Consider the following 22,787-nt stretch of genomic DNA (forward strand, 5'->3'; position numbering starts at 1 on the left):
CTGTCCCGCCAAAAGTGGGACGTCTGGTCAGCCTAGGTATAAGAAGAGGAGGAGTTTGGATTTATACTCTGCTTTCCCTCTTGTAAGGAGTCTCAAAGGGGCTTACAAACTCCTTTCCCTTCCTCTCCCCACAACAGACACCTTGTGAGGTAGGTGGGGAGGTAGGTTGGTATCCCTGGGTGATTGTAATTTTATTGGTAGAAAGGGTAGCAAAGGTTTGCGTCCCTGCATGTTTCCCCATAGTATTGTCCTCTGGCTTCAGCTGAGGAGCCCGGCCTCCAGGATTATGAGGAAAAGTTTACAGCCCATCCAATTCAGAACATTGTTTCCATTAAGGCAAAACAAAGAGGTTCTTTTCATGGATGTTGAAAAACATCTGAAACATATACCTTATTGGTAAAAAGTCAGGAAGCAAAATTCTTTCAATATGATTTTCCCCATTTGCAGCATTGTGTCCGTCAAAAAGAATAGTTGAGGTTATTTGGGAGGAGATGTTTGGTGTGGTTTTCTTCCTGCTCTGCTTTGCTCTGGGTGTTGTTCTCGGAATGCTTTTATTTTACTCTTCGGTTTTATTTTCAGCGCTTCTGAGGAAACAGTAGCAAATGAGGTCTTGTATTTTAGAACACACGGGCTTAGAATTATTTTTAATGGTTAGGTTTCCTCTAATTTGCAGGCTGTGTTGACTTTTGATCAAGATTGGAAGGCATCTGTTGAATTTGATCAGGAATCGCCTTAGGGGCAAACTCAACCCCAAGCCATCCAAATAAGGGTCTGAATGAAAATTGTTCACTTCTGCACCAAAAGCTGAGTGGAGTCTGACCTTGTGAAACACGTGGGTGGGCTGCCGTCTGGGGACCATATGAAATCCTTGGAGAAAGATCAGTTACTAAATGAAGGCTTATTATTTCTACCAGGGAATCAAGGAAAGTGTAGGTCACTGTGAGAGAACTATGAATCCCTAGTTAGCAGAATCCAATGACAATGGATGTTTGAACAGTGCTAAGTCAGACGGGCATGAAATCTATATGTATATTTAGATATATAGGGCCATTTTCTGCCTAGAAGACTCGTCAGTTTAATTGCTTATGGTTCCATGTCGCCAGCACATAGGAACCTAGCAGTTCAATAGTGCATGTCAATTCACTTGCATTACCAAATTTACAGTGTATGTCATAGGTCTCAAACTCACCGCCCTCCAGATGTTATGGACTACAGTTCCCATCATCCCCTGCCTATGTGCCACCTTAGTTCCCCTGTGCCCTTGCCCAACATCAAGTGTAGATATTCAGATGTTAACCTACCAGGCAATTCAACATTCTCATTTGCATAACCGTGGTAATTTTGGCTATAACTTGTGGCAATTTGCAACTATACAGTACTCCTCTGAGCCTTTTTTCTTTATTTTTGCATATAGCCTGTAACAATTTCTGTAACCTTTTCCATGTTGCTGTGTAGTAAAATTGCACTTTTGGAAACCGGAGAGATGGAGCTTTGAAAGACGCAACAGTAGAAAGCCCCGTGCCTCTGGGGAACAAATAGAGAACTAGCCCCCGCTAAAGAGACTGCATCTTAACCATGCATTCAGGGATCCCTCCTGTGTGGTCGTACGGGTTTGATTCCAAAGGGTCTTCATCCGCAGTTGGGACCCCTTGCATCATCATCTGAATGTGAAGCGATGCGATAAAACCTTTTGCAACTTCGTTTAGCATAACTGTTGGCCTGATGTTTTTATTTCAAGGCGCTGGTGCTTCCATTCGTTGTGTGCCCACTTTCTTCAAGCGCCAAAAGTGATGAGGGCTTTTGTGCAGAGAACTATATTTAGATGTCTCTTTCTGAAAATAATTTGCGGGGTCATATCTGCAAATAGCCCGTTTGTTTAGGAACAGTCTGTCATGTCCTTCAACTGCATTTTGTAAGAGCTTCAATCAAGGATGCCCCATGTTGTGATCCTCTCAGTATTTTTCTCTGAGCTAACAGTAACTTCTTGTGGCATCTAGATTAGATAACTGTAGTGGATTTTTACCTTCAGTCTGAAGTTAAACTTGATGGTTAAGGATGACCATAGTTTGCCTGATTCGGATGTTAGAGCAGCCTATGATTTCTAGGGATAATCTGAATGTTCATGTTGTACGAACCTTGACAAAGCTAAGTAGGCCCAGGTTTGGACAGTGTCTGAATCTGAGGTGTTCTGACAGCCATCTGTAAGTGGCCTGGAGTGGCACCGTGGCAGGAGGTAAATAACAGATTTGGAAAAGAGGGTCGTTACAAATGAAGGAGAGGATGAGACAAGGCTGGAGCAAGTGGAAACTGCACCTGGGGCATGCATGCGACCCACGCCCCTGCCCCCCTCCATGCCCCTGCACTGGCGCACGCCCAGTCCATCGCCCCCCCCCCTCCCCGTCCCCTTGTCGCTATGCCACTGGGTTGAGGGAGCCCACTTCATGTTCCTGACAACTAAACCATGGTTTGGCTATGACGTCTGAATTAGGCTTGTGTGTGTAAGGGAAATAGGCATAAGACTGTTTGAAGGAGGCTAACCGTTGAATAAATGGCAGTGTCACCAAGTGCTATGAAGTTAAGGGTTACAAAATTTAAAGATGGTAAATCTTGCTTCTCTCTTAAACCAGAGCAAAGGAAGAATTATGCCCGTGATAGCGCCAGCAGCATCTCTGAAACGTCACAGTACCACGTGGAGGTAAGAAATTTTCTCCTTTCGAAAGGCAAAACAAAACAATTGGTGGGCTTAACAAGTGGGGGTTAAACTTTGGTCCAGTCATCCCTATAGTGGGACCCGCCAGTATTTTTCCTGATGCCCACTTCCTTCTCTCTTGAATCAAAGAACCAGGCCTATCTTGTTTTCTACCACACCTGAGCAGAAAATGTTTCAGAGGACCCCACTGGCGTTTCCTTTGTGTCAGTAGGAAGCACCTGTTTGGAAGGAGCAGCAGACATCATGGGAAAACGCTTGACTTGGAACAGCCCAACATTTTGTGATTGTGCCCAGATTCTGAGGCGGTAGGTTGCCAGCCTTCAAGAAGGGCCTGGAGATATCCCACTGTTACAACTGATCTCCAGACAATGGAGATCAGTTCCCTGGAGAAAATGGTTGCTTTGGAGGCTGAACTCTATGGTATTATTGTCTGCTGAGGTCCTCCCCAAACTTCACTTTTCTAAGGCTGGGACTACCCTAAAATCTCCAGGTAGTCCCCAACCTAGAGCTGGCAACTCTGCATGGCCGCCATTTTGTGGACCACTCACTGCTTGTTCTCAAAATTCCAAAAGTGCCCACAGGTTCAACAAGGTTGTGGTACCTCTGTACTCATTTCTAGCTTATCTATGTGATTACAACTTTCTACAGTGTATTGAGTTAGTGAACTATAGTGGAGAATTTGTCGGGCTTGAATGGAGAAGACTTAGGTTCAAATATCTGCTCAGCTGAAATGGTGGTTGTCAGGATAAAATGGGCAGCTGGACCTAATAGGCCAAATACTAGACCTGATCTGCCCTTTTACCTCTTGAGGTAATCAAAGACTTGGTTTTGTGTCTTCCATTTAATCTTTGGAGAAAACTGGAGAATAACGTTCTGGTTGTGCTAGCTCTATGGCGCAGACCCATTCAATTGGTTTATGCTGCCATATTTTTAAAATCCTGATTACCTTTAGTAAAATGAAGTTTAAAGCGTTTCCTCATTTCTGTAGGCTTCTCATGGTTTTTTTTTAAGAAACAGGGTACATAAACCTTTAAAATACCACAGTAGCCTTTTATTTACAGCTTTTGCCCAATAATTAATACAGTAATTAAACTATTGCGCTCTGGACCATTAAAAAAAAAACCACCCTGAGAGGTCCTTGTTATACATAAGTGTCTTCCCTTCTGGTTTTGATGGGGAAGGAACAGGGAGTAAGTTGGACAGTTGCCAATTGCAGTTCCATTGAGAAAGCGTTTAAGAGGAGGAGAAGACACTGTATTTAACATCATAGTTGTCATTCTCCTCAGTCTTGATGCCAAAAGCAGAGCTGAATGTCTGGAAGCTTTTCCTCTCAACTTAGCGCCCCTTGTACTCAAGAGTTCAACTTCCCAAAGCATTTTTAATCAAATAGAACTTCAGCCTTGTTTGAGAGGGTTCTCTCCCTGAGAGAACTTGTCAATTTGCATAATACGCGTGGTCACAAAATAGCAGAGAGATTACACTTGGTGAGAAGCAAAGGAAAGGTGCTCTTGGGTAATTAATGACTGAAATGTCTGCAAAGACAACAACAGGGCCTTTATGCGGTGTTACTTTAAATCAGACCGGTACAGGAACTAGGCTAGTTTCCACACACTATTCAGGATGGCATATTTCTTTTTGCCTTTAAAGGCCAGAATTATTTGGCCTGGGGTTACTATTGAGGAATGCGTTTTTGGGTCTTCCTCAGAAGTCAGGAGGTCCTGTTGAGGAGGCCCCCAGTATCTGAGAAATGGTATGACAGACAGCTTCAGCACATTTGCGGTGTGGCCCCCTTCACCTCATCAGTGGCGTAGGAGGTTAAGAGCTCATGTATCTAATCTGGAGGAACCAGGTTTGATTCCCTGCTCTGCCGCCTGAGCTGTGGAGGCTTATCTGGGGAATTCAGATTAGCCTGTGCACTCCCACACACGCCAGCTGGGTGACCTTGGGCTAGTCACAGCTTCTCGGAGCTCTCTCAGCCCCACCTACCTCACAGGGTGTTTGTTGTGAGGGGGGAAGGGCAAGGAGATTGTAAGCCCCTTTGAGTCTCCTACAGGAGAGAAAGGGGGATATAAATCCAAACTACTACTCCTCCTCCTCCTAGAGAGGCTTACTTAGGGTTGAAATCACATGACACGGGTAGTATTGCGATTATATTCCCAATGGTTTCTTGTGAACAGAGTGCGTCCACAGGAACTGTGATTGAAGGAAGAGGGTGCACCCATTCGTGCCATTCTTCTGCTAATAATTGCCTCTTCTTCCTAGCAAATGAGGGACCTATACATTTTTCTGTGGCGGGTAAAAATAGTGGTGGCACAATAGAATGGGGAGGGGAGGCTGAATTTTCTCCCTCCCTATGTTCTGATTGTCTCCCCTCCCTTGAGGCCCCCACAGTTGCATATCATGTTAAAAAGTCAGGAGAGAAAAATATTCAAGCATGTCCTTAGCTGGCATCCTCTTTAGCTTAAGGAGATGGCCATCTTTTTTCAGAGAGATTGATCATGCCTAGAAATTTATTGACTCCATCTCATTATTTATTGACTGGGTTCTCAGATGGTTTAACTATTATGTATGTGATCTGAAAAGAATTGAATGTTTGTGGACCGTGTGTTTTTTCAGTGCAGTCCAGATGGGGGTGGGGGTGGGGAGACATGGAGACGGCCAGGGATGATGTGTTGAAGGTGGTGCTATTCTGCCTCCAAAGGGGCTTCAAGTGGTGCAGAACGGAGGATTCTTGGAAAACCTTCCTGCACCCAAATTGCCTTGTAGCCCAAATGAGCCTGCAGACTCTGAGAGCAGCATTTGTGGGCTGGAATTTCAGTGGAAGCCAACTACAATTGGCTGCACACCGGAAATGTCCTCCTGTGCCATGTAGCTCCACAGCATAGTTCTGTGGCAGCGCCCCCTTCCAGGTTTGCCCACCATGGAGCTGTAGGGCAGGTGGAAACTGACGCATTCATTCCCTCCAATGGTGTGGATGCCCCATACGCCGGTAGAGGGGGAGATACATTGGCATGGTCCTCCACCACTTCCAAAGGACATTCCTCCCCCCATCTGGTCGCTTCAGCAGGCTAATTCCAGGCTGAGAAGTAGGTAAGAAGTAAACAGACAAAACAAAAGCATTTAAAACACTGGGTTTTATTTGTTTTTTTTGGTTTTTTGGGGGGTTGTTTGTCTGCAAGCCACCTTGGAGACAGCTTTAAGAAGTTATTTTTTTTAAAGCACCCTAATAAATGCTCTCTGCTCTTCCTTTAAAAACTACTTGTCGGTAATCTGTTTTCATCTGTCACAAACCCTTTGTCTTCTAGCACTTGACCACTTTTGTTTTGGATCGGAAAGAGGCCATGATCACGGTTGATGACGGGATCAGGAAACTGAAACTTCTCAGTGCCAAAGGCAAGGTGTGGACGCAAGATATGGTTCTCCAAGTGGATGACAAAGCAGTCAGTCTGGTGGACCTGGAATCCAAGGTAAGCAGGCCTTTGAGGTGGCTGCCTAATTTTCAAAGAGGAAGAGAAAAGTCATCACGGAGATTGTTTTTTTTAAATACCGGGAATTCACATAGTGTTTAGAGATCTGATTTACTCATTTTAATCCCCGCTGATCTCCTTGAGGGCATGGAAGCTCTGATGCGGTGACATTAACTTGTAATTGATGGATGTCCTGTCTCCCCCGCCTGGCTGTTCATCCCAAATCTCCCTACAGAATGAACTGGAGAACTTCCCCCTGGGTACCATTCAGCACTGCCAAGCTGTGATGAACTCCTGCAGCTACGATTCCATCCTTGCCTTAGTGTGTAAAGAGCCAGCCCAGAGCAAAGCGGACCTCCATCTTTTCCAATGTGATGAGATTAAGGTAAGGCAAAGGCAGAACTCCAGGGCTCGGGACTTCACGTTCTTTATTTGTATTTTTTTTTATTATACAAGAAAAAAAATTAGAATTGCTGGACCGATCCACATTCCACGCAGGCTCACATTTTGAGTTACACTCAGCTGCCTCTGGAAGTTTTGCAAGAAGGGGCTCGGTGGGGAATATCTGCCTTTTTAAAAATCCCAGCAATCAAGACCAGGCAGACAGAAAACAGTCAGACAGATCTTCCAAGAATACATAGTGAAATGTTTTTGGTTATTTTCCTTTTACAGTGAATGCCTTCTTGCTGTTCATAGTCACTGCATTTTGGCTGGTCTATCTCGCTCTCTCGCTGTGGATTTGTCACCTGGTGTGTTTTTTTTTCTTGTCACGCGCCTCGTTGTGAGAAATATAAAATATTTTATGAATAGTTTTCTGTCATGTTTGGACCTCTAGTGAAAATTGTTTTCCAGCCAGGGACATTATATACCAGTCTCTTTCTCACCTGCGCCCTCCTAACGTATCATATCTCCCACAAAAGATAATAATGAAAGCCTCCGTTTCTCTTAATTTGTAAATGGATTCTTCAGATTTAATAAGCCATTTACTTGTTCTTCACGTTTCACATTGATGTCATAAGTACTGAAACCATATGGGAATACATTAACCATCTTTTGTGGCATCAAGAAATCATAGGACACAGTTTTTAGCCCAAGCTGATGAATAGTTTGCATTTTTGAAACTAGAACTGTAGATAAAAGATGTTGACAGTGAGAACACATTTCTTTGGTTTCTTCTGTTCTTGCAATATGGCAGCAATGAAGGGGTGTATAATCCCATCATGCATTGCTGCAGAAGTACATCCTTGAATTAGTATCCATAAATTAATGTGTTTAAATGCTAATTCGTTTAGACATTTTCATCTTAATTTTGGAGTAGGGAAATACTTTCAGGAAGGGCATTTGCAAAGTGTTATGAGATCTTGTAGAAACTTAGTTTTATATACAAAACTGGGGGAAACCCTATTTTCTGTCAATTCAGAGTTTGAGACCACTGACTTCCCTGTGAAGAGAAGGAGAGTAGGAGTTTGGATTTATACCCTGCCTTTCTGTCCTGTTAGGAGACTCAAGGCAGCTTATAAACTCCTTTTCCCTTCCACTTTCCACAACAAACACCTTGTGAGGTAGGTGAGAGTTCTGAATGAACTGTGACTAGCCCAAGGTTGCCCAGCAGGAAAGCGTAGGAGCCAAGAAACAAATGTGGTTCACCAGATAAGAGTCTGCCACTCATGTGGAACGGTGGGAAATCAAACCTGGTCATCCAGGTTAGAGTCCATGTGGTCTTAATTGCTACACCACGCTGGCTCTCTGGTTCTCATAGAAACAAGTGTTTGCCTTCTGTGAAAGCTTATTTGGGAATTCTCCTATCAAAAAGACTCAATTGTTCCAAGATATTAGGACAGAGCTGGTTATATTTCAGGATTTTTTGGCGTAGTGATTTAGCTTTGAGCTTTAAAACCTATTGTAACCCATTTGTGACATTCACTGCAAGCCAGGTGAGCTCTTGCTGCTTTGGCTGTCCCCTGGTTCAATTTATGGACTTACCTTATACTCCACTTTCTCCACTATGAGAACCCAAAGCAATTTACATTGTTATCCTCTCCTTCATTTTATCCTCACAACAGCTCTGTGAAGTAGGCTAGGCTGAGAGTGTGTGACTGGCCCAAGGTCACATGGAAGCATCCACAGCAGAGTGTAACCTGGGTCTTCCAGATCCTGGTCCAATTCTGACCACTACACTGCATTAGCTGCCACTGCCAAGACCTTCTGTCCTCAGCTGAGATATGCATAGAGTGGGAAAGGAGGTCTGGGCTTTTCTTTCTCCCTTCCAGTAGGAAGGCACATGTGTCCTCCAACAGTAATTCCTCTCTTGCCTACAATTAGGGTTGCCAGCTCTGGGTCAGGAAGTACCTGGGGATTTTTGGAGGTGGAGCCTGGGTAGGGCAGGGTTTGGGGATGGGAGGAGCTACATTGGAGTACATTTTCTCCAGGTGAACTGATCTCTATCAACTGGAGATCAGTTGTTATAGCAGGAGATCTCCAGCCACCGCTTGAAGGTTGTTAAGCCTACCTGCAACAACCTTAAAGAGACCCTCAGATGCCTCAGCGTCTTTCAGGATGTAGCCCTCCACACTGGAGCCCTAAGCCCCGCCCATAGATTCCAAGTTTCCCTTTTGAACCATTCCTGGTGACCGGAACAATTCCCTGGCCACTGGAGTGACTGCATTTGGGGTTCTTGTGGCAACTTCAGGGGTGAGGCATCTGCTTGGTATGCAGAAGGTTATCTGACTCGACCTCAAGCATTTCCAGTCAAGTCAGGTAATAGGTGATGTGGAAGATTATGACCAGAGACCCTGGAGAGCTATTGCCGATCTGAGTAGGCAGTATGGACTTTGATGGACCCCAAGGGTCTGATTTAGGATGATGCAACTTTATGCACACCTGTGTCTTTCAAGCAGGGATCTTTCTTTGATTCTTGATGTACTGCTCTAGGCCTTCCCAGAGCTCAAGTGGGAGCAGACCATCAGACTTCCTACGAGCTGGTTTCAAGGACAAAAATAGATCAGTGATAATGAACCTAGTAAGATAGAATTAGTCATGGGCATGCACATTAAGGAAAGCAATGTATTTTGACTTTGCCCGGACCTGGAAGGCCCAGGCTAGCCCATTCTTGTCAGATCTCGGAAGCTAGGCAGGGTTGACTGTGGTTAGTAAGAATGAAGGAACATAAGAAAGCCATTCTGGATCAGATCAAGGCCTATCAAGTCCAGCAGTTTGTTCATGCAGTGGCCAACCAGGTGCTTCTACGAAGCCCACAAGCAAGATGACTGCAGCAGCGTTATCCTGGCTGTGTTCCACGGCACCTACTATAACAGGCATGCTCCTGTCATGCTGGAGAGAACAGGTTTGCATCATGACTAGAATCCATTTCGATTAGAAACCATGAATAGCCCTATCTCCCATGAATGTGTCCACTCTCCTCTTAAGGCCTTCCAAGTTGGCAGTCATCATCGCCACATCCTGGGGCAGGGAGTTTCACGATTTAACTGTGTGTTCTATGAAGAAATACTTCCTTTAGATTGTTTTGAATCTCTAACCCTTCAGCTTCAGTAGATGAACTCGCGTTCTAGTATTAGTTCTCCTGTTTTAAGGGTCCCTGAACATCATTGGGACCCACTGTGCCCCCCCTCCTCCTCGGGAGGGTTTTAAGTAAGGGTTTTTCGCGGGACGCCGATTTAGTGTAGTAATCGCTGTTTTAATGGAAATTAGTCTTTTAAAGATAATGCAACTTGAGTTATTTATTTTTATGTATTTTATTTATTGGTCAGTTATCTATTCGCTCCTCTTGTTGTGACTGTATTTTATGGTGATTTGTGTTGAACACTGCCCAGAGCCCTTTGGGGTTAGGGCGGTATATAAAACCAAATAAATAAATAAATAAATAAATAATAAAATATTATGAGAGATGGGGGAAAGCCATCTTTCCATAGCTACTTTTGCCTTTGAATACGAAGAGGAGAAGAGGAGTCTGGACTGATACCCTGCTTTTCTCAAAGCCTCTTACAAATTCCTTTCCTTCCCCTCCCCCACCCTACACATAATTTTTACAGACTCTCTATCTAGTACTTTGACAAGAGACCATCAATGAAGTCCAGGGTTGCTACGCAGAGGCAGGCAATGGTCAACCACCTCTGTTTATGACTTGCCTTGAAAACTCTACGGGGGTCACCATGAGTCGTTTGTGACTTGATGTCACTTTCCACTACCACATTTTGACTTTGAGAGTGCTCACACATTCAGAACTTTTTTCTGTGCTTTTTTGGTGCTATTTTTTGGGTGGGCGGGGGTGCATTCTCAGCTTAGCTTCCAGCAGTAGAACTGAACTTTTCCGGGTTGTCAAAAGAGGCTGTGCTTGTAGGGAGGGAGGGAGGGAGGGGATGGGAGGGAGGGAGGGGTGGCATGCAAGGGAGGGGAGGGAGGGGCCCCGCATCTGGACATGACCCACCCACCCTAGCAGAGGGAGAGGGAGGGGAGGGAGCGGGCCCAGCATCTGGACATGTCCCACCCACCCTAGCAGAGGGAGAGGGAGGGGGCCTGGCATCTGGACATGGCCCACCCACCCTAGCAGAGGGAGATGGAGGGGTGGCATGCAAGGGGAGGGGAGGGAGGAGAGTAAGGGGTGGCATGCAAGGGAGGGGGAGGAAAACTTGCTTAGCTTCCAGCAGTAGAACCGAACCCTGTGTCTTTGAACCATTCCACGGATCTGTAGCCTATGAAGCACAATTATCTGGGGCTTCTGTAAGTAATACTGGAGAGTACTGAAAGCAGAAATACATTGATCAAATCACACAATTTCATTTTATGCTTACAAAGGGGAATGTGGAAATCTCCCTTAAAAAGTGATATGCGTGCTTCCCCAGAAATGCGAATTGTGGCTTGCCTTGTTACGTTCCAATTCTTATTCTCCCCCTTTTACAATCTCTCTGAGGCTAAGAAAGGGTGACTAGCCCAAGATCAAAGAAATTTCATATCAAGGGGTTATTTGAAATGATCTCCCAGTCCTTGTCTAGTGCTCTAACCACTATACAACACTAGCCCTCTCATTCTTTTCTTTTTTTTTAATCTACAGAGATGCCCTTGTTGCATACAAACCCAGGAAGAAAATATTTGCAACTCTACTGATTAATGGTGGTTTTGGTAAAGCCATTCCCAACTCCATGATCCTGATTTTTTTCATTCCTCCATTGGTTTGATTAATGGAAGGGAATAAAATTATTGACTGTAAGCGAACTTGGTTGTTTGAAAGCTTGTGGAGTCATAAAGCAGTTAAATGTCCAGGAGGTACAGCAGATGTCCTTCTCTCAGAAACATTAAATTTATGGTTAAAACTGATGAAGCAATCTCATTCTCAACCAAACAGCTTAGCTTCCCCTTAGAACTAGTTCACACTTTGCAGTAACGCAGCTGTTGGGTTTTTTGTGTTCACACATTTTTTCACCTCAGCGAATGAGGCCCAGCATGACAGGAAGGCACACATCTGTAAATATTGAGCGGATGTAGGCTAGGGTCTGGTACACATCTGTCATTTGCCTCTGAGTCCCTACTAGATGTGTCTCCCCGTTGCGTTTCCATGTGTTCACTGTGAGAAAAAACACCAGTTGCGCATCGAGTGAAAAATAAACTGTGAATGAACCCTTCCTACTTGAAAAGTTGGAGCCACACCTGCATATAGTGCATTTCTTGTGAGCTTTCAGGTGTCTCCCCTACTCCGGCAAATGAAATTGTTCAGCTGCCTTCATGTTCACCATGTGGATAACTGTGATAATCTATCCTGTCACAAGGAATCAATTTGAGGATCAGAAAAAGTGACAACCTGTTTTCCCCTGAATAAGGTGCTCATGATTACGAAGGGAGAAAACTGATTTCAGAAAGGTGGAATTGCTACTCTGTTTGGTTCTTGATTTATTTCCCTTGTGATGGATGTAAGAAATATAACTAACTTAAAGTGTGGGTGAAAATTTGATTAATGCTGGTAATCCTTGACAAGATTGATGGAAGTCTAAAAACTCAGGGACACGAGCACAGGCAGACAGAAACTGAATGTGGTTTGCCAGCATTTACAGATGATTGACCCGAAAGTGCAGACATAACTGTTGATATCCCACGTTGGGGACGCTGACTAGCAAACTTTCCCAGCCTCAGTTCAAAGTTACCTGTCTATTGTCAAACACTTTCATAGCTTGAATCATCGCTTGAACTGACTGTTGTGGGTTTTCTGGGGTCGGAGGCCGTGGTCTAGCAGTTGTCTGGAGAAAAACACATCTCGCCATGATATACACTGAAAGTGTCAGCTGTGGATGTAGGCAAAATGTTAGGAACTGCCAGACCGCACAGCCAGGAAAACTCACAACGGCCTGTTACCAATCTCTGTTCTTCTGGTTGCCAATTTGAATGGTGGCAGGAGAACACGAACATAAAATAGGGTTGTCACGCCTACGAAATAACAAAATAATAGTGGCATTTTTTCGGGGTTTCTGGAAAACCCAGAAGTGATGTCAGTCCTCTCTAGGAATTACTGAAAACGCTGGTTTTACCAACAGGTGCCTGCCCATGTTTCCTCTCCGTCTAATTGCCCCCCTGGTTGCCAGGAGGGCCCTCATCTTACCTGAAGGATAGCTGAATTAAGCTTTTGAAGCAAAATAAAGCAGAAGTCCAGTCACACCTTAAAGTAACACCTTAAACAACATTTATTCCAGCATGCGCTTTTGTGCTTCTTCAGATGCATCTGTTTTGTGGTTTAATCAGTTCAAAGGGAGTGGCAGGTTATGCCTGATAATGGAGGAACATGGGAGGAGGAGTTAACTTTTTCCTGAGGCTTCTAAATTTGTTTATAATAGCCGGGTCCTTCCCGATCCCTTCTGGTATGCTTCAGCAGCAAAGAAGGGAGGGAAGTTTCTCTGTCTTCCCCCACACTTGATGGACTTATTGTAGGAACAGAGGGTGAGAAGTAGGTCTCAGTCTCCTTCTGTTCCCCCTGTCTCAGTGTTTGTATATGCTTGTAGTAGCATTTAAGTCACCAGGGAAACAGGGAAATGCAGAGTTTGGAGGGGCTTGGAGAGATGGGAAAAGCTCTTTTCTGACTCAAAATTAAAATCGAAGAAGTTAAAGATTGTAACAGGGCTTTTTCAGTAGTGGCACCTTGTTTACGGAATGTCCTTGTATGTACTTTAGACTCACTTCAGTGCTGCATTTCTTTCTTGTGGGCACCAGGTCAAATGCTTCAATTCACCAAGGCTTTTAATTAGAAGTTTGATCTTTAATCTGAAAATCATTATTTTAAGCTTCTCGACGGCGTACATTTTTATGCTGTGGCTGGGTTTTCAAACTCTGGATAACTTACTTTGAATGTCTAATGTTTTATTTTGTTAGCTGCCTGGAGAGGCAGTCTAATTTTTTTAAAAAATAAATAACACTCCCTCTATGCTGAAAGCAAGCACTACAACCGCCTAAGATTAATATCCTGAGCTTCGCGAGTCTGAACTTTTGCCTGTGTTTACTGTTCAGCAGTAAATATTGATGATTTAGGCACCGGGCAGTTTTTGCCAGCGTAACTCTAACTTTTTGAACATCCACAAAATTGCCCGGCATTATATCAGCATCATGTTTTGGCCATCCAGGCTGCTTCTTTATGTCTTAGCAAATTAATTCAAGGAGAGTTCCCTTCCTCTTGCCTTTGTTGCTGCCTTGCTATTACATCCTCTTTATACATTCCACACAGTCCAGTCTGTTGCAAAGATGAAGCAGTTGGATTAGTTCCAGCACTAGTAATAGGAAAAGTCTGATTGACCCGTATGGCTGCCAAAATCTTTTTTCCTAGAACAGGGGAAAGGACGCCAAGAATATGTCAGAGCTACAGTATATTAGGAGATCATAATCAAAGCGTCAACTTCCTCACCCTCCGCGCAAGCAGTTCCGTTAATATAAATGTGTCGGCTTTTGTAATTTTAGTTTCACTGTGATGCTGAAAACCATCCTCCTTGGATTAGATCCAGCGTTCATCTGATTCACCAGTATTCTGTCTCCAACAGCGAGCAACAACGACCAGGCAGATTCCTTTACACCAGGGGTCTGCAACCTGCGGCTCTCCAGATGTTCATGAACTACAATTCTCATCAGCCCCTGACAGCATGGCCAATTGGACATGCTGGCAGGGGCTGATGGGAATTGTAGTTCATGAACATCTGCAGAGCCACAGGTTGCAGACCCCTGCTCAGCACCATCTAGAATTTAGGAGCTTTTCAGACTCTGTATTTGGATATTCCCTTTAGCTGTTACTGACAATAGCTGCTGGTAGGCTTGCATACCATAAATGTGCCTACTTTTAAAAAAAACAACCACCAAGAGAGCCAGCATAGTGCAGTGGTTAAGAGTGGTGGTCTCTAATCTGGAGAACTGAGTTTGATTCCCCGCTCCTACGCAAGAGCAGCAGACTCTAATCTGGAGAACCAGGATTATTTCCCCACTTCTACACATGAAGGCAGCTGGGTGAACTTGGGCCAGTCCCAGTTTCTCTCAGAACTCTCTCAGCCCCACCTACCTCACAAAGTGTCTGTTGTAGGGAGGGGAAGGGAAGGAGTTTGTAAGCCACTTTGAGACTCCTCGCCGGTGAGAAAGGCAGGATATAAATCCAAACTCTTCTTCTCTTCTAAGTGGTGTAGTGTTGTTCTTCTAAGCCAGTGGTGGTGAAACTTTGACACTCCAGATGTTATGGACTACAATTCCCATCAGCCCCTGCCAGCATGGGGCTGATGGGAATTGTCGTCCATAACATCTGGAGTGCCAAAGGTTCGCCACCATGGTTCTAAGCGGCTAAGGTGTTGAACTAGGGATAGGGACTGGGAAACACAGGTTCAAATCCCCACTTTGCCATGGAAGCTTGCTGGGTGACCTTGGGCCGGTCACACACCCTTATTCTCGACCCTGGCAAGTATTTTGATGGGAGAATTCCAAGGAATATGAGGGGTGTGATTCAGTAGCGGACAATGGCAAACCTCTTCTGAACATTTCTTGCATTGAAAACCCTATGGGGTCGCCATAAGTCAGCTGTGACTTAAACAAAAACAAACCCCTCTTATGCTTCTTGTGGAAGTGACTGAAGAATTTAAAAAGAAACTGTAAAATATAGCTCCAAGGTCCACTTCTTACATGTATGATAACTCACATGTATGATAGAAGAAGGAGCGTTTGGATTTATATCCCTTCTTTCTCTCCTGTAAGGAGACTCAAAGGGGCTTACATTCTCCTTTCCCTTCCCCCCTCAAAACAAACACCCTGTGAGGTGGGTGGGGCTGAGAGAGCTCCGAAGAACTGTGACTGGCCCAAGGTCACTCAGCTGGCATGTGTTGGAGTATACAGGCTAATCTGAATTCCGCAGATAAGCCTCCACAGTTCAAGTGGCAGAGCAGGGAATCAGACGCAGTTCTCCAGATTAGAGTGCGCCTGCTCTTAACCACTACACCACGCTGGCAGATGTAATAGGTCTAATTTATTTTTTAAAAAATGGGTGAGCATCTTCTTTGCATGACGAAAGTGTCGGTATTAATTCCCAGCATCTCTAGTTAAACAGATACAGTATACTCTGTTTCACATCAAGATGTTAGTAGATTAAATATTCCTCAACCACAGAACAAAGCATGCCCAACCTTCTGGGTTGTAGAATGCTGTGCCTCTGGGCTGTGTGGCCGCGGTCTGGTAGTTTTTGCTTCTAACATTTCACCCGCATCTGTGACGGGCATCTTCAGAGGCACGCCATGGTAAGATGTGTTTGTCACTCAGAAAACCCACAACAGTCAGTTGTGTGTTTGTCTAGCCAGATTACACAGGCCTTGATCTGTGCTGTGTTTTTTTGAGTGTGATGAAGTGACACACACACAACAATCCCAGTTCTTTCTTCAATTTCTGTCGTATGAGGTATGTCCACAGCAGGAACGTGTACGAACTGGAGTTTTGACATCAAATCAGTCGGCCACCAAGGAAGGCCCTTAGCAGCTTCTGGCAGTAACTAAATTCCGCTGCATTTGCTGTATTCACAGCTGTGTGCTGGCTAATGAAGCTACCTAACGATACAGCTGAATGGCTTTTGATTTGTGTGTTCCAGAGTACCAGGCTCCAGGCTTTCTTCAGGGAGAAGAACCGTGATAGAAGACATGTCTTCCTTTATGGGATCTTTCCTGCCTCTCAGCTATATACTTCTGCAAGTAGTGGGAAAGGTGCTATAAAGAAGGACATTTCTTTTATTACAGTCCTAGAGCACATCCTCAGTTTAATTGAGGTAACAGAGCAGCCCAACACACCTTTAAGGACCACAGAAAGTCAACACAAATCGCAGATCTTTGTCCCTCTGTTAAAAGGGAAAATGTTGTGTCCTCGATCTGGATAGCATTGGGACTGTGGTTTAGTGGCAGTGTATCTGTTTTGCTCAGTCTCGGGCATCTCTAGGTGAAAGGATCCAGAAGTAGATGATGTGAAGGATTTCTACCTGAGACCCTGGAGAACGGCTGCTAGACTGGATGTAATAAGCAAGTGATCTGACTTTGATGAGGAAAGAGAGGGGATTTAACCTCTGCTTGGGTTTGTGAATCAAAACTTGGCTCCCTGCACGGTTATCACTTTTAAATGGGAAACATACAGGTTTCCAAAGATAATTGTATTACCTTAGACTTGGCACCGGCCAAGTGTTTCTTTACAGTTTGTGGGGCCAAATGGGAGTTTGACCTAGCAGGGCTTCTAATTGGCTATTGGCAATCTAATCAGTTGTTCAGATTTTAAAGAACGTTAAAAAGCACTGTGTCCCTTTCTCCCCTCAAATGGCCTGCTCCCCCATGATCCACTGCCACAATTACCAGATGGCTATGTCTTCCTTTTTCCTCTGGGTCAATAAGTGGAGAAGAAGAGAGATCCCCTATCTAAGGCTCATTCCGCACACGCAAAATAATGCACTTTCAAGCTGCTTTCACAACTGTTTTTGCCATTCCGCACAGCTTCAAAGAGCCCTGAAAGCAGCTTGAAAGTGCATTATTCTGCGTGTGCGGAATGAGCCTAAGTGAAGATAAGCTGTGGCAGCCATTTTGTGACTGGCTCCACCCCTTGTTGCAGCCATTTCAGGCCAGCCATTTTGTGGCTGCACCCGCCAGAATTCCAAAGCCATCCACAGGCTTAAAAACATTGATGACACCTGCTTTAGATAATATCCCCAAATCCTTCACTGTGTATGGGAGGTTCCAGATCAGGATAACCGAGACGAAGCTGTCCTCCAAAAGAGGGAGATTTGGAATCCACTGCTGAGGAGAGTAGTAATTCGCAACTCCCACAACCTTGTTTCAGCATCTTTCTTTCATTGAGCAGCACAAGACTATGCTTTTTCAAAAGCCTCGAGTCAGAAGCAACCTTTTGGAACGTGACTTTTTTTGCCTGACTGGAAATCTTGGCTGCAAATATGATAGTGTTGGCTCCCAGGGAAGTGTGAAGAACACTGACTAACATTGGCAGGTTTTCTTCACCACTTTCTAAAGCAGCTGTTTTATATTTGCTTGGAAGCAGAGGATCTGGCATGTGCAAAATACTCCTTTTTTGGGACTGAAGTTCCAGCAACCTGAACAGCATTTGATTTCGTGTCATCCACCAGCATCCACAAATATTCTTTGCTGCATATTAAATAACATTTTGGGATGATTATCGCGTCAGCAGCTTCTGAGCACTCAGCAACACACATGTGGTATTGACATGATACCTCTGTGAGGTAGAGCCAAATTTGGATCATTAGATGTTTGAATGGGTAGTAGGTATGGATGGAATCCTTTTTAGGGCACAGGTGGCTGGGCTTTTTACCAGCCCAGATGCCGCACCTGAGTCTCTACTGGCTTTGAAGAGTCCTGAATTTGATAACTGGAAACCTGGAAGAACCAGTGTCCCAGTTCAGAACCCTCAAAAACGGGTAGATCCTGGTGTGGCTCCCATGTTTCTGTTCTTGATAGCTCTTCATAGCTAGCACAGGCTGTGTAACGGTTTGTGGGGCCACATAACTTATTAGCTGATCGTAATGCTGATGCAGAGCAACCGTCCCAAGCAGGCTGTTGGGAGGCGCGTTGGTACTGTCCAGTCAGATGCAACTTGTGGCAGCCCTCAAGTGGGGTTGCAAAAGAACCATTCAGAGGGTGGAACGTGACCTGTGTAAATGCAACTCGGATTTTCTTGGTGGTGGTGGCTAATCCCGATACTGGCTTGGTTGGCCGCCGCTTAGCTTTTAAGATTTTATTGAGGATTTTGTAATCCTGAAATCATAAATGTGCCCGAGTTTATTGGAAGCTCTTTTGTTTGAGTTTCAATTAGACATGTCAGAATTTCTTAATAATAGCAGGAACACTAAATTTGCTAGTGGTTAACATACAAGAAATTGTTTGTTGTTGATGCCTTATAGCTAATGGACAAAAGGTAGTGACTTTTAAAACTGTGAAATGTTCTCTGTAGTAATATTAGTTTTATAATCTTGAGATCCAGTGTGTTAGATTTAATACTCATAAAGTTCTTGGGTAGCTGTATTATTTTCTTTTCTTTTTTCTGTTATGTATTTCTTTTGTTTTTTGTCAATTAAAATGAGAAAATTAATAAAAGTATTATTTAGAAGAAAGAGAATGGGCCAAAAGTGGCTATTGGGCTCATTCATTCATTCATTCATTCATTCATTCATTCATTCATTCATTCATTCATTCATTCATTCATTCATTCATTCATTCATTCATTCATTCATTCATTCATTCATTCATTCATTCATTCATTCATTAGCTGCCCTTCCCCTTATGGACTCAGGGCAGTGTACAAGTTGATAGTAAAATCCATAGATGCTAACAATATTTTGGTGCCAGTTGCTCCACTAAGGGGAATAATAATTAAAATATAAACTGTATTCTCTTGAAATCTCACTCGCACAGAGATTGAGAGAAAGGGAAGGAAGGGAAAGAAAGAGTTGTTTTGTGCATGATTGAACCATGGTACTTGATATAATTAAACTGAATGCCAAAACATATTTTTACTTTCAAACTTGCAAACGGATTGGGAGGAACAGGGCTAAGAACCCAGGCGGCGCATTCTACAACAAAGAAGGTCTGGCATGTTGAGTTCTGTGGCGGAGGATTGAATATACAACTCTACTGGCATCTTTTTGTGTTTACTTTTTCCTTATTTATGTAAGCCACAAGATTACCTTTCTTTGCACGACTGCTGGTTTTATTTGTTGGCAGCTATCTGCCAATATGGTCGGTGACCCCTTTAGCCAGTCAGCAAAGTTTTCTTTAAAACTGAGCAAGAGGCTGATACATAAGTTCTTGAAAATGTTTCTGATTTTTGTTTGTTTGTCTCTTTGCTTCTTCTCAGGCTAACTTGATCCATGAAGATATCGAAAGTGCAATCAGCGATAGCAAAGGGGCAAAATCAAAGAGGAGACTTGAAACACTCAGGTAGAACTGGGTTCACGAATGATGTGTAGAAACGTTAGGAGCCCAGAACGGTTTTTGAGCCAAAGTGCTCTCTTCCATTAGCACTCATACATTTCTGTCTTGGCCCTTAGTCTCTTTGCTTATTGGCTTCTAGTTACCACTTTTCAAGCTTCTGTTTTTCCTCATCTTAGTGGGATTGTACCTTTGCCGTTCATTAAGGCTTTGGGCAGGTGGGTGGGGATGTTCTATTGTTAAAAATTTATCAGGAGATATATGCATTATTTTATTTTCCTTTAATAGCGTGTGTTGGTTTTCAGTTAGAGACACGCAGTTGCACGAGATTCTGAGTTGCTGTTTGGCCTTGAAAATGTATAATCTATTGTTTGCGAGAAAGGCTGCTCTTCTGATACCGTGTTTGTAATTTATTTATGAGGCACCTTGCCATGTTCTCTGAATGTGCTTCCAACAGAGAGAAAGATGACAGATGTCTGAAGCTTCAGCATACAGTGTGTTGTTGTTGTTTTTTTCCCCTTGCTAATAAATCATTGGAGAAAAGGAAAGGGCTTTTCTTTGGTCCAGCTTTGGAGGGAAGGAAAAGGCTTTCCTTTGGTCCAGTTTTGGCTTGTTTTGTCTGCTTCCTAGGATGATCTCAAAAGCTGACAGCAGTATCCCACCGCCTCCCAAAGCGCCAGCTCCCGTTCCCCCAGGTACTGTCACACAGGTGGACGTCAGAAGCCGGGTAGCAGCCTGGTCTGCTTGGGCGGCAGAACAAGGAGATTGTGAGTGTTGCTGTAATTTTGTGGTGTCCTTCACACTGAGTGACAGTGTTGTGTAAGAGCCCTGTCAAATCCTACCAGCTGCATGGAATTATAGAATCATAGATTTGGAAGGATCCATACAGGCCATCAAGTCCAACCCCCTGCTCAATGCAGGATCAGCCTAGAGCAGGGGTCTTCAAACTATGGCCCTCCAGATATTCATGGACTATAATTCCCATCAGCCCCTGCCAGCATGGCCAGGTGGCAGGGCTGATGGGAACTGTAGTCCAGGAACATCTGGAGGGCCATAGTTTGAAGACCCCTGGCCTAGAGCATCTCTGTCAGGTGTTCATTCAGCCCCTGCCAGTGAGGAGCAGCTCACCACCTCCCTAGTCAGCTGATTCCACTGCTGAACCACTCTCAGTGTAAAAAGATGTTTGCTAATATCCATCCAGTACTTTTCCATCAGTATCTCTATAGCAGTTTGAATCCTTTTTTGAAGATGGAACATGGAGTGGAACTTGGCAATGATAACTTAATACGTTTCTTTCTACCCACTGTTAAGCACAGAATCCTGGAAGGGTTAATCCTTTGCTTATGATATTGTGGTCCCATGAACAAAATGGTGGTTGAACATTACGATCCTTCTGCGTTCCTGCACAGGTTCGCTTAGCATTTTTTTCCTCTTAGATGAAAAACCGAGACAGTTCCACGAACATGAAGAAACGGCTGAAATGATGACGGCCAGAATCGACAGAGATGTTGTGAGTAGAAGCAGAGCCGTGTTTAAATCTTGCCTCGCTCTAGCCCGGTTTGGTTTTGAACGGTTGTTTTTTCTAGGCAAACAGTGCGGGGTTGCCTGTCGCTCAGTCCTAACAAGTGGAAGCGAGCTTTCAGATACCAAACGTTCCTGCCGTTGTACTCTCCAAGAGCCACTTTGCATTTTAGATTGCAATAGCAATTTGTTTGTTGTTTGTTTGTTTAAAATATTTATTTGCTGCTTGTCCAACGATATGTGAAACCACTTTGAACAATTCAGTTGAAAGAAGAAATAACAAAGCAGCAGGAAGGCTGGGCTATAAAAATGTGCTCAGAGAGCAAGCAGGAAAACCTTCAGCCCCTAGAATAACCTGACTGCCTCCTATCATTGCATATATGTAGTAGGGTAGACAAGCTTCGTTCATTGGAACTTGTGTGTGATTACTGTGTGATTACTGACCTTTGCTTTGCTCTGACCTGACAAACTCTGAAGGAAGGCCGTGGCTGAATGGTATAAAGCACCAGTTTTGCATGCAGGAGTCCAAGATCTTTATCCCTGGCATTTCCAGATGGATGGGGGAGGGGTCTCTGTGCCCAAGACCCTTGAGACCTACCTGAGTATAGATAGATCAGTGGTCTGATTCAATATAAAGTAGCTCCTACGTTCCCCAGAACGCAGCTGGAACCCACTTTTTATTTGGGCTAGGATTATAAAACTCTGAAACGAAGTATGAAGTATTATACATGACGTGTTAAACAATACAGAAAATGCTATCACATGAGCAGAAAACAATGCATACAGCAAACAGGTAATGCATACTATACACAGTCGTGCTACCTTTATTAAAGCACCTTCGTGAAGCTTTCTGTTATAATATAGCTCTGTTAACTGTTGAAACTGAGAGTCTGTATGGACGTCACTGTTCAAGGCTAGTCCTGGCAAAAATAGTGCAGCATAACCAACACGTACGTGCAAACTTCAGATCTTCTTTCAGCCATACCATAAAATCTTGATCTACCGTAAGCCCTTTGCCTGTCATGCTGAGTGCTAAAAATTCCTGAATTCAAACAATTGAAATGGCTTCTTGTTCCTCAGAAAGTAAGAACCCTGAGTGCTGAACATTAATAGCTTAAGCAATTAGTAATAACAGAGCATTTGTAGCCAATGTTGGCTGGGGGGGGAGGGGGAATTCGCTCTTGGTAGCACCTCAAACAGCATTCTCTTCAACCTGATTTTTATGTAGACTAATGCGCCTGCTGAGGTAATGCTTGGCTGTTTCCAGAATTTTACTAATCTCCCATTTTTATTAACAGTTTTTAAAATTATTATTTCTTTGAAAAACAGAATAAAATATAGACTCAAGCTCTGTGGACATGTTCGCCTTTATTCGTTTTAGCGTGTGTCACTTCACTGTGGGAAGGTTATGCTCATCTCTGGGTCATTTTGTAATTTTATTTGAACGACTAACTCTGCGTCAGTTTGGGTGTAGACCCTGACATTTGTGTACTGCTTTGTGTGTCTGCTTTGCCATAGCAAATCCTGAACCACATCTTGGACGACATTGAATACTTTGTCACCAAGCTTCAAAAAGCAGCCGAAGCGTTTGCTGAGCTTTCGAAGAGGAAGAAGACCAAGAAGAATAAGAAAAAAGGTCCTGGCGGT

At 43.9% G+C, this 22,787-nt stretch overlaps 1 protein-coding gene across 6 annotated transcripts in view; it reads left to right on the forward strand.

The window, feature by feature from the left end:
* The window catches only part of EPS8 (epidermal growth factor receptor pathway substrate 8), a 160,309-nt gene that overhangs the window by 96,740 nt on the left and 40,782 nt on the right, over window positions 1-22,787 (forward strand). For 5 of the 6 annotated variants that reach the window (XM_048500837.1, XM_048500842.1, XM_048500838.1 and 2 more), the window contains 7 exons: window positions 2,628-2,695; window positions 6,016-6,177; window positions 6,413-6,562; window positions 19,546-19,628; window positions 20,250-20,386; window positions 21,056-21,129; window positions 22,659-22,785. In XM_048500837.1, coding sequence (XP_048356794.1) covers window positions 2,628-2,695; window positions 6,016-6,177; window positions 6,413-6,562; window positions 19,546-19,628; window positions 20,250-20,386; window positions 21,056-21,129; window positions 22,659-22,785 — 801 coding nt within the window. The remainder of the gene's footprint in view (window positions 1-2,627; window positions 2,696-6,015; window positions 6,178-6,412; window positions 6,563-19,545; window positions 19,629-20,249; window positions 20,387-21,055; window positions 21,130-22,658; window positions 22,786-22,787) is intronic. The other variant, XM_048500836.1, reaches the window with a different exon arrangement.

The sequence above is a fragment of the Sphaerodactylus townsendi genome, linkage group LG06 (assembly GCF_021028975.2).
Source record: "Sphaerodactylus townsendi isolate TG3544 linkage group LG06, MPM_Stown_v2.3, whole genome shotgun sequence".
Classification (NCBI taxonomy): domain Eukaryota; kingdom Metazoa; phylum Chordata; class Lepidosauria; order Squamata; family Sphaerodactylidae; genus Sphaerodactylus; species Sphaerodactylus townsendi.